This window comes from Schistocerca gregaria, chromosome 3, assembly GCF_023897955.1.
Source record: "Schistocerca gregaria isolate iqSchGreg1 chromosome 3, iqSchGreg1.2, whole genome shotgun sequence".
NCBI classification, from domain to species: Eukaryota; Metazoa; Arthropoda; class Insecta; order Orthoptera; family Acrididae; genus Schistocerca; species Schistocerca gregaria.
Genome location: NC_064922.1, coordinates 537,751,664 through 537,764,203, shown reverse-complemented (window position 1 = coordinate 537,764,203; position 12,540 = coordinate 537,751,664). Strand labels below are relative to the sequence as shown.

The 12,540-nt window shown below is 45.3% G+C and overlaps 1 protein-coding gene across 1 annotated transcript in view; it reads right to left on the bottom strand.

Annotated features, from left to right (window-relative positions):
- Positions 1-12,540, bottom strand: part of LOC126353755 (dual specificity protein phosphatase 12-like) — a 625,942-nt gene that overhangs the window by 279,527 nt on the left and 333,875 nt on the right. Inside the window, exon 2 of the mRNA XM_050002810.1 lies at positions 3,750-3,866. Within this exon, the coding sequence (XP_049858767.1) occupies positions 3,750-3,866 (117 nt within the window). The remainder of the gene's footprint in view (positions 1-3,749; positions 3,867-12,540) is intronic.

The following is a 12,540-nucleotide window of genomic DNA, read 5'->3' as shown; positions in this document are numbered from 1 at the left end:
GCTTATCGTTCAGTCTTGATCCAGGTTTCGACTGTACATTTGTAACCTTCCTGCTGTTATTAGTACTTTTTGATGCGCAGTTAGCAGAAAGGAGCGTCGGGGGCGATAATTCAGCTCGCCTCTAATGGTAAGAATCTCTGATATTGCTACTGTCTCCATTTTCATCATTGCTACACTTTGGGTCACCTGTCCGTTGTACAGACAAGTGTGTACAGCGACATCTGTCATTCATATGCAGTTGACCATCAAGACAAATATGCGAATCGAAAAATGGTTCAAATGGCTCTGAGAACTACGGGACTAAACATCTATGGTCACCAGTCCCCTAGAACTTAGAACTACTTAAACCTAACTAACCTAAGGCCATCACACAACACCCAGTCATCACGAGCCAGAGAAAATCCCTGACCCCGTCGGGAATCGAACCCGGGAACCCGGGCGCGGGAAGTGAGGACTATGCGAATCGGAATTGAGTTCTATATTTATTTCTATTTCCTTCTAAAACACTACATAACAACCAGTTTCTCTAAATTTTCTTCACTTATGCCCATGCATTTATCAGACAGAAGATTTCTGTACATAGAAAATGAGCTTTTGCGTCACAAGAAGTGACAGGAGCATACTTAAGTGAACAAATTTCGGACAAAGTCAAAAAAAAGTTGAATGCGTTTTACATTTTCGCCAAAGTTTCTTTTTTTGTCATCTTCATAAACTCAAAATCAGGATGTGATCCGATAACTTTAATCGTCCTCTCTTTTGCTGCAATACCCCCTTCTCCGTAGAATAGCTGCGAAGATTTTTCTAACTCTTCAACAGTTATTCGATTACCTGTGGCAGGCAAGTTCACAAAATTGAATTTTATGTAGATCACGTCTTGCTTCACATCTGCTTTCTTGAATGTCACTTCCACGTCTTTAACGTAGGCCACATGACAGGCTTCGAAAGCATCTACCACCCAAAACGGGGGAAAAAATTGGGAGGCGAAACGCTAATGCATTTCAATAGAATGAAGCAAACGGGTGTTAACTTCAACAAATTAGCAGGGAATTTATGATCGCTTGCCGACTTAACTTGAAGATTAACACAGAAAAAGCTGGCAGCATTTGTCCAGGTAGTCCATCTGGCTGAAATAGGTTGTGGTTGTAAAGCTAAATTTGACAGTATATCTGTAAATGCGGCAAAACGGATAGTGATTTCAAGAATACCTTCAATAGGAAAAAGAGTAGGAATTAGCACACGTTTATATTTTGTACGTGTATTTACCTTGTTTGTGGAGGATATTAGACGTACTCACATTGTCATTCTTTAGACGTACTGCTTCATCTTCTCGACGTAATGGGTGGGCTACACATTTGCCGCGCGGCCTAGGGCGCCCTTTCATGGTCCGCGCGGCTCCCTCCGTTCGAGATTCGAATCCTCACTCGGGCATGGGTGTGTGTGTGTGTGTGTGTGTGTGTGTGTGTGTGGTCCTCAGCGTAAGTTTAAGTTACACTAAATCGTGTGTAAACTTAGGGACCGATGACCTCAGCAGTTTGGTTCCTTAAAATCTTACCACAGATTTCCAAATTTTGCTACACATTTACCATGTTTTAGGTTAGCGTGCTTTTCATTTTTGGAACACAATCTACGCCCAGCTTAGAGACAGAAGTGATGACACTTTCTGCAGGACCTGACCATCGTTTTGCAGGATAATGCTCAAGCACGTACAGTGCAAGCTGTTGCTGATTTGTCTGACTGATAGGACTGCTAAGCGCTATACCACTGCTACATTCCCCTGACTTAAGTCCTCGATCAACTCGATTTCTAAACTGAAGGGAACACTTCACGGCATTCGCTTCAGAACTGCTACAAATTCGTCGGGCAATACACCGCGCCGCTCGAACTGTCAACACAACTGCCACTGCTAAGAGTATCCTACGATTTCCACGTCGCTGGCAACGGGTGATACACAATACTGGTGGCTACTTGAAGGTCAGTAAAACTTTGAAACACTTATCTATTTTGTACGACATGTAAATAAATAGTTGCCACTATTAACGTTGCAACCATCATACATTTGCGACAGATAGTTTGTATTCTGTATAGGATCCAAATAGCGATGTATTAGCGGGGCGCGTATACAGCCTCCGAAGGGAGGAGCCCCTGCGGCCAAAGGTATGCAATCCGCAGGGCGTGGATGCTTTCCGAAAAACTGGTGTGGCCGACGAGCGGTCACGTATTAGTCAAACTGACGAAACAACAGGTTGCGGCGCTTAAATCCGGATAAATGAAACATTTATTAAAACAAAGTACTAATGAAAATCCTTTTACATACGAGAAGTGGTACCTTTCAAGCGTAACATTGCCCGATGTAACCCCTTCAGCCGCAATGAGAGCCTCCAATTTTGTCCTGAATCGTTCGCACGCACTGTTTAAAACAGAGATGTCCATACTCGCGAATGCTGCTTAGATAGCGGTACGTAGAGAAGCAGCATAAGGGTGCCTAGTCGTATCAGTATCTCTTTCTACTACGCTCCAAACATAGTAATAGAGGGGGTTCAAATCCGGGCTTTTTGGGGCCAGAACTCCTTTCACCAAAACACGTCAACGTTATCCGAGAGCCAGTTTTGGACTGAATGGCTTTTATTAGGTCGTCCTCTGCCATCCGACAAGTTGTTCGCTTGCTGACATTCAATACTGACGCCAATTTCCTCAGCAATTACCCCGGGTCTTCCGAAATCAGCGCCTGAGCTTTTTCGATGACTGTGGCAGTCCGTGACACGCGTTTCCTCGAATGATGTTTCCTCGCCGGGTTAGGGAACCTTCCCCAAGACTTCTCCAAAGCATTACACTTGGCCACAACATCGTAAACAGTTGATCTTTGGTACCAGAAGAATCCAACTACATTGAACAAAGAAACTGGTAAACGTGCCTAATATCGTGTAGGGCCCCCGCGAGCACGCAGAAGTGCCGCAACACGACATGCATGGACTCGACTAATGTCTGAAGTAGTGCTGGAGGGGATTAACACCATGAATCCTGCTCTTCTGAACAGCACGTTGCAAGGCATCCCAGATATGCTCAACAATGTTTGGGAAGTCTGGTGGCCAGCGGAAGTGTTTAAACTCAGAAGAATGTTCCTGTAGTTATACTGTACCAATTCTGGACGTACAGGTTGTCGCATTGCCCTGCTGGGAATAGCCCAAGTCCATCGGAATGCACAATGGACATGAATGGATGCAGGTGATCAAAGAGGATGCTTACGTATGTGACACCTGACTGAATGGTATCTAGACGTATCAGGGGTCCCATATCACTCCAACTGCACAGAGCCTCCGCTAGCTTGAACAGTCCTCTGCTGACATGCACGGCCCATAATTCATAAGGTTTTCTGCATACCAGTGCACGTCCATCCGCTCGATACAATTTGAAGCGAGACCCGTCCGACCAGGCTACATGTTCGCAGTCATCAATAGACCAATGTCGGGGTTGACGGGTCCCAGTGAGACGTAAAGATTTGTGCTGTGCACTCGTGAAGGGTACGCGAGTGGGCCTTCGGCTCCGAAAGCCCATATCAATGATATTTCGTTCAGTGGTTCGCATCCTGATACTTGTTGATGGCCCAGCAGTGACATTTGCAGCAGTTTGCGGAAGGGTACTGCTGCAGGTAATATGTCTCATGAAATGATCAGTTATTGTTGCATGAATTCAGTGTAATGAGTAGAGCTGGAGCTAAGGAAGCGAGGAGCAGAAACAAAACGAAACCATACCGAGTGCAGCTTGCGTGCGGCGTCGTGGATGGCGACGATGTGGGTGATCTGGAAGCGCTCGAGCTGCGCCGCGTCCTTGGAATCCCGGTAGTTCCCCACGTACAGCCCGGGCAGCACCTGCAACACAGCGAGACTCAGTCCGGTGCGCCACACCTGTGACGTGCTTCCGCAGCCTTCTGCATTCGCTGAGAATGGCGCAGAGCGGCATATCAATCTTGTGACAACTGGCCGCCGCGTTGCCGTCCCGTCCACAAACATTTAAGTCTAGAAAACACTGTTGTGTGAAGCTTGCAGCAAATTAGTAGCAGGCGAATAACATACTGTTACATCACAGATTGTCTCGGTAAATGAAAATAAACTGTATGCAAATTAATGCATCCGAAATACACTCCTGGAAATTGAAATAAGAACACCGTGAATTCATTGTCCCAGGAATGGGAAACTTTATTGACACATTCCTGGGGTCAGATACATCACATGATCACACTGACAGAACCACAGGCACATAGACACAGGCAACAGAGCATGCACAATGTCGGCACTAGTACAGTTTATACCCACCTTTCGCAGCAATGCAGGCTGCTATTCTCCCATGGAGACGATCGTAGAGATGCTGGATGTAGTCCTGTGGAACAGCTTGCCATGCCATTTCCACCTGGCGCGTCAGTTGGACCAGCGTTCGTGCTGGACGTGCAGACCGCGTGAGACGACGCTTCATCCAGTCCCAAACCTGCTCAATGGGGGACAGATCCGGAGATCTTGCTGGCCAGGGTAGTTGACTTACACCTTCTAGAGCACGTTGGGTGGCACGGGATACATGCGGACGTGCATTGTCCTGTTGGAACAGCAAGTTCCCTTGCCGGTCTAGGAATGGTAGAACGATGGGTTCGGTGACGGTTTGGATGTACTGTGCACTATTCAGTGTTCCCTCGACGATCACCAGAGGTGTACGGCCAGTGTAGGAGATCGCTCCCCACACCATGATGCCGTGTGTTGGCCCTGTGTGTCTCGGTCGTATGCAGTCCTGATTGTGGCGCTCATCTGCACGGCGCCAAACACGCATACGGCCATCATTGGCACCAAGGCTGAAGCGACTCTCATCGCTGAAGACGACACGTCTCCATTCGTCCCTCCATTCACGCCTGTCGCGACACCACTGGAGGCGGGCTGCACGATGTTGGGGCGTGAGCGGAAGACGGCCTAACGGTGTGCGGGACCGTAGCCCAGCTTCATGGAGACGGTTGCGAATGGTCCTCGCCGATACCCCAGGAGCAACAGTGTCCCTAATTTGCTGGGAAGTGGCGGTGCGGTCCCCTACGGCACTGCGTAGGATCCTACGGTCTTGGCGTGCATCCGTGCGACGCTGCGGTCCGGTCCGGTCCCAGGTCGACGGGCACGTGCACCTTCCGCCGACCACTGGCGACAACATCGATGTACTGTGGAGACCTCACGCCCCACGTGTTGAGCAATTCGGCGGTACGTCCACCCGTCCTCCCGCATGCCCACTCTACGCCCTCGCTCAAAGTCCGTCAACTGCACATACGGTTCACGTCCACGCTGTCGCGGCATGCTACCAGTGTTAAAGACTGCGATGGAGCTCCGTATGCCACGGCAAACTGGCTGACACTGACGGCGGTGGGGCACAAATGCTGCGCAGCTAGCGCCATTCGACGGCCAACACCGCGGTTCCTGGTGTGTCCGCTGTTCCGTGCGTGTGATCATTGCTTGTACAGCCCTCTCGCAGTGTCCGGAGCAAGTATGGTGGGTCTGACACACCGGTGTCAATGTGTTCTTATTTCAATTTCCAGGAGTGTATTTTTATGTCAAGATATTTATGGTGTACCATATGCTGGTTTAAAACGTGCGGACTACGAGCGAAAGGATAACCTGCCCAGCTTTCTGGTTAGACTGAAGAGTACCTAACAAACAGAAGCAGCATGCCTTTCGTAATGTGGAGAAATCTTCATACGTAAAATAACTTGTTACGTATTTCAAAGAAGTGTTAGAGGACGATGACAGTTGAAAATATATACAGGGTCGTTCCGTCATGATGTTCCGATATTTCAGGGATGATGGAGAAGTGTATATGTGTCGGTTTGAGATAGGAGACACTGCTCCAAAAACGACCGAGTCGGAATTATAAGCGAAAATCGTTCTGTTATCTCAGTCAGTGGACCTCTTCTACTGCAAGCTCTTTGATTTCCGTATTTTTTAAGCAGGTAGTATGGACCAAAACAAGAAAAAGAAGTCGAGTAAACATGGGTTCTGAAGAACATACCTTAATAGCTATAAGCAACTGCTTATCTTTGCTACTGCGAAACACATCCCTTGCACGGAACAAGTGCTCTTAGTATGTAAGGAACGCATTTTAGAGCTCATATTTACTTGACGGTTTTTTCTTCTTTTGATCCATACTAATTCCTCCCAAAATATGAGAACTGAAGAAGAGCTTGCAGCAGAAGAGGTTCACTGTCAGAAGTGTCAGAACAATCTTCGCTTGTAACTTGAAACTTGATATTTTCCAGACCAGAGTCCTTATCTCAAATTGATACATTTAATCGCCTTCATCATCCCTGAAAGAATGTAACATCATAACGGAATCACTCCACCACTCTGGATACTGCTCTAGTGGGAACGTAGGAAACAGTGACACAGTTCACGGATGATCCTGGTGTAAGCAAAAAGGTAAATCAGTAGAACATTGTAATTAAGTATAAGAAGAGATGCAGAGGATCAACACCTGGTGCAGGGATTGGCAGTTGGCCCTGAACAGAAACAAATGTAACGTGTTATGCATGAATAGTGAGAACGACCCGTTGTTATTTGGTTGCATGATTGTCAAACAATAACTATAAGCAGTCAAACACATATTAGGACGCATGCTTACTGAGGAATTTAAAGTGCGATGATTGCATAAAACCAATCACAGGACGTTGATAGTCAGAAGCTACAGGAGATGGGCTCACGAGGGACATAGCGTACAAAACGCTAGTTAGACTGTCACGTGAGTATTTCTCATCAGTCTGGAAATCTTACCGGGTAAGATGGACGCTGGAAATGGAGGAGATCGAAAGAAGAGCAGCGCTTTCGCCACTGATACATAAAAAAGTGCGAAATTCCTGAGTCAGACGTTACATGAGAGATGTTCTGCATAAGGATGTAGTTTACTTTTAAAATTCCAACAGCCTACGTTAATAAAAGACTCGAACAATGTATCGCTTCCTGCTACTTAACGAATGTATTGCCTCCTCCTCGCGAAACGACCATGAAGATAAAATTAGAGAGATTCAAACTCACATTGAGGCTTTCCAACAATCCGTCTTCTCTCGCACCATTACCTATAGCAGCAGGAAAGGGAAGCAAGTGATAGTGGTATACAAAGAACATTCCGCCAAAAACCATAAGGTGTATTGTGACGTATGGATATACATGTACAACATGTAACTAGATACCATCTTCTACATCTATACTCCGCAAGATACCTTACAGTGTGTGGTGAAGGGTACTTTCTATACTACTGTCACTTCCCCCCTTTCCTGTTCCAGTCGAGAATTTTCCGGGAGAAACCCAGCTGCGGCTACATTGACTTTGCGAGCACTGTATTCAACGGTCACGAGATTCAAACTGAATCAGCAGGGAATAGTAGCACTTATGGTTGCGTGAAGCTACTCTAGAACATAAGGTAACACTATGCAAATGCATTTAAGTGTACTTAGAGTAACTTAATATACAATAATCAAAGCAGTAAAACACAGACACAATTCACTTCTTCGCACAAGCACGTGAGAAGAATAAGTAAAATAAATCCTATGCATAAACAGAAACTTCTGCTGCTCCTGGCAAGTCCGCTCCATTCCCCGGCAGAGGCTACACAACGAGCCCACTTGGACCGCAAATTCTGCCATTGTTCTGAAACGTAGGAAGTATTTCTGGCGTAAGTAGGTTCGAGGTGGTCACTAGTTGCGGCGCTTGGTCGTGATCCTGACCAAGGCCAGTTTTTATTCTTGAAATCGTAGATGAGTGTTTAACTTTTGGATTCCCGATTGCTCAGAACAACCTTTTCAGATACCTGAAGAAGGTGTTTTATTTCCGAAGTAGACCTCCGTATGATTTGAACATCGGTATAAATAACACTGCTGAGAGGATAATATACCTGACGTTGTAAATAAAATGTTCTTGGACTTGTATATTGAGTGGTTCGTTACAGGAACTTGCCTCCTGGACTTGACACGATTTCTCACGGCTTGGATCACCACAAGTGTACAACTAGTGGCTATATACTGGTTCCTAGCTGCGGACGTGAAATTATACGATTGTCGCAGATGCTGAGGACCAACTTAAAACCTTAAAACCTGAAACTGGCACACACACACACACACACACACACACACACACACACACACATATATATATATATATATATATATATATATATATATATATATATATTCTTTTGGTTATGTCAGCCAACTGCTGTTATGCAGGCATCGACTGTACGAAGTGTTCCATTGGACGAGGAGTAAAGCATGGTGATTCTATATCCTCTAAACTGTTTATAACTATCATTCAGATGGCAATGTCCAAAATTATTTTGACAGAAAGGGTAATTAGAACAAACGGGAAAAGAGTCTCTAACTTGAGATTTGCGAGCGGTATATAGCAGTCCTAGCCAAAAAATTTAAAGAATTGCAAATCGTCTACAAAGAACGTACCAGAGAAAAAGTGGGTCTTAACATAAATCCATTCAAAACACGTTCTACGCACAAGTGAGTAACTGCAAGATAAATAACACTGAAAAACAACTGTCTAAAAATGTTAACGAATGTTTTGACAAGGGATAGTTAACTGGTATTCAAGGAGACTGAAGTTTTTCACCGAATGAAGCTAGGTGGGATATCACTGTAGAAACGCAACCTTCTTAAATGTAATATCCCGACAGATTTACACAACTGGCCATTAAAATTGCTACACCAAGGAGAAATGCATATGATAAACGGGTATTCATTGTACAGATATACTATACTAGAACTGACATGTGATTACATTTTCACGCAATTTGGGTGCATAGATTCTGAGAAATCAGTACCCAGAACAACCATCTCTGGCCCTAATAACGGCTTTGATACGCCTGGGCATTGAGTCAAACAGAGCTTGGATGGCGTGTACAGGTACAGCTTACCATGCAGCTTCAACACAATACCACAGTTCATCAAGAGTAGTGACTGGCGGATTGTGACGAGCCACCATAGACCAGACGTTTTCAGTTCGTGAGAGGTCTGGAGAATGTGATGGCCAGGGCAGCAGTCGAACATTCTCTGTATTCTGACTGGCCCGTACAGGACCTGCAACATGCGGTCGTGAATTATCCTGCTGAAATGTAGGGTTTCGCAGGGATCGAATGAAGGGTAGAGCCAGGGGTCGTAACACATCTGAAATGTAACGTCCACTGTTCAAAGTGACTTAATACGAACAAGAGGTGACCGAGACGTGTAACCAATGGCACACCAATGGCAATGAAAACGTCATGCGACCATCATGATGCTGTAAACAGATCCTGGATTCACCCGAAAAAATGACGTTTTGCGATTCGTGCAAACAGGTTCGTCGTTGAGTACACCATCGCCGGCGCTCCCGTCTGTTACGCAGCGTCAAGGGTTAACTGCAGCCATGGTCTCCGAGCCGATAGTCCATACTCCTGCAAACGTCGTCGAACTGTTCGTGCAGATGGTTGTTGTCTTGCAAACGTCACCGTCTGTTGACTCAGGGATCGAGACGTGGCTGCGCGATCCGTTACAGTCATGCGGATAAGATGCCTGTCATCTCGACTGCTAGTGGTACGAGGCCGTTGGGATCCAGCACGGCGTTTCGTATTACCCTCCTGAACCCACCGATTCCATATTCTGCTAACAGTCATTGGATCTCGACCAACGCGAGCAGCAGTGTCGCGAATCGATAAACCGCAAACGCGATAGGCTACAATCCGACCTTTATCAAAGTCGGAAACATGATTGTACGCATTTCTTCTCCTTACACGAGGCATCACAACAACGTTCCACCAGGCATTGCCTGTCAACTGCTGTTTGTGTATGAGAAATAGGTTGGAAACTTTCCTCGTGTCAGCACGTTGTAGGTGTCGCCACCGTCGCCAACCTTGTGTGAATTCTCCGAAAAGCTAATCATTTGCATATCACAGCATCTTCTTCCTGTCGGTTAAATTTCGCATCTGTAGTACGTCATCTTCGTGGTGTAGCAATTTTAGAGGCCAGCAGTGTAAAATAAGTTGATTTCAAATAGTGTGTTCTTCCCGTCCTAACATATGGGTGTGAACTTGGATTTTTCACGGGTTTGTCAAAAAAGAAAACTACTAACAGTTCAGAGAGCTATGGAAAGGTCACTCGTAGGTCACACTAGTAAGGATCGGAAAAGAAGTGAACAATTAAAAGCAATAACAGAAATTCAGGATGTTCTGAAAAGAGCAAAGAGTTTAAACTCGAAAAGAGCCAGACATATCGCCCTGAGAAATGACAGAAGATGGACAAAGGCAGTGCTAGTGCGGAGTTCCAGAGAAAGACAAAGACGAAAAGGTCTTTGAAGTAAAGAAGAGAAGAAAGCAGCAGGCCTCAACTGACAGAAAACAGCAGGAGACGCAGAGACATGGAAACAGCGATTGAAGTGATGTTTCTTAGCTTAAGATTACAGAGGCTGCGCCTTGTAAAGGTTGAATTGGTTGATAAATACAACGGAACTACAATAATTTCCGCTACTAGTATCGTAGTTCAAAGGAGACGAATTCAACAGCGTTTTACTGTTCCCAATCCGATTAATTCTTTCGGAATAATTACAATATTTAGATCTTAATATTTATGTGTTGGAACACGAAAACAGTTGATGTGTTAGGTGAAATATCCTAATGTCATACAAAATAAGGAAATACGTCACGTAGGATGAAGGAGTGTTCCACTGGCGTGGTACCGTTATAGGAGCACATAGGATATGCACCTCTGACTTTGTCTGCGTCGTCCATATGCGCCAGTTGCTGGTTAATCTGCAAAAAACGTCATCCACTAAACCGAGAGAAATTAGAAATACCATTTCTTTGTGGAAATTGCAGTAGGAGCACGAAGCGTACGGTTGAGCTGTGCGAGCAAAGGTTTCCCAACAGACAGTGTCCAACGAGAATGACAATTCAGCAAACGTGCTAAAACTTATTATTGGATAGGCACTGGAATATTACACAGAGGGTAAGAAGCAAGCATGCAAAGAGCGGAGAGAACGGAATAGATCTTCTGCTTACTGTTTCAGACAATCAAAAAATGTTCAAATGTATGTGAAATCTTATGGGACTTAACTGCTAAGGTTATTAGTCCCTAAGCTTACACACTACTTAACCTAAATTATCCTAAGGGCAAACACACACACCTATGCCCGAGGGAGGACTCGAACCTCCGCCGGGACCAGCCGCACAGTCCCTGACTGCAGCTCCTAGACCGCTCGGCTAATCCCGCGCGGCTTCAGATAATGCGCACGTTTGTTCCAGAGACAGCGAGTGCCTCAGAAATAAGTCAGCCCAGTGGTGTTCGCGTTTTACCACATACCGCTTCCATCCGAGCACGTATTACTTCACCAGCAGATTAACCACCGAGTGTGTAGAGGACGCATGGAATTCTACGATTCGTTTCTGATGATACGACATCAGGACAGTCGGTTTTTTTCCTTCAAAGAATTTCATTACCGATAAAGCCACCTTTATAAATCATAGAAAGCTGACTGTAAGAAGTATGTATTATTGGATCGCTGAGAAACCGCACCATCTGAGGCAAGATGAACATCAGATGCAGTGATCGTTTGCTGCAGGGTTATTGGAGACTAGGAGATAGCGTATCACTCATAATTGGAAATTAAGAAATACCTACCAAAACAAAGAGCATGGTGTACATGTCGTATTACCAGATAATTCTGATCTATAGATCGGAATGTTAGACAAAGTATGATCCCACCAGAATGTAAGCAACAGAAATGCAATTTCTACGACCGACCCTGGGTAAGACGAGAAGAGACAGGATAAGGAATGAAATAATACGAAACACCCTACAGATCAACCCCTCAAAGAAAGTATGGAGAGTATCAGGCTCAAATAACTGCGTCACATTAGAGGAATGGGACCAGAAAGACATCCGAGAAGAATCCTAGAATGGGCGAAGACCAATTGGAAGACCACGAACAAGACACAGAGACCAGGTGAAGGGTACACAAAGTTTCTTGCCAAAATGCAACTGGCTCTCCTAGAGAAAGTACAACTTGAAATACGTACATGTGTCTGTGGTACAAGCACGATGGGACCCAGCTCACCACCAGCTTGTGGCTACGATAGCACGCTACCAGCCCTTTCCTGGTAGCTCCACTGGACGCGAAGACTTAGTCAGTTGACCTACGCTTTCCCCTGATTTGTTGTCACTGAACTTCTTTCTCTAAAGTAAAATCGGTGATGAAGACTACGCACAAGTTCAGACGACCAAAGAGGACTTTAAACACCACATTGTTACAGCATGTGAAATTATATCGACGGACTCTCTTCAGTTAGTCCAAAAGTATTTGAGTCGGCGTCCGCAAAAGTGTAGTGCAGTAGGCGGTGGGCATTTCGAACACTTACAACATAAATGAAATCTGAACCGTTTATGACTAAATTTTTTGTGATTTCTTTTCTGTTGCTCTTGCTGATGTAAAGTTAAAATTTAAGTTTGTACCTCGACTGAAAGAACCAGAGGTTGTACAGAGTTTCAGGGAGAGCATA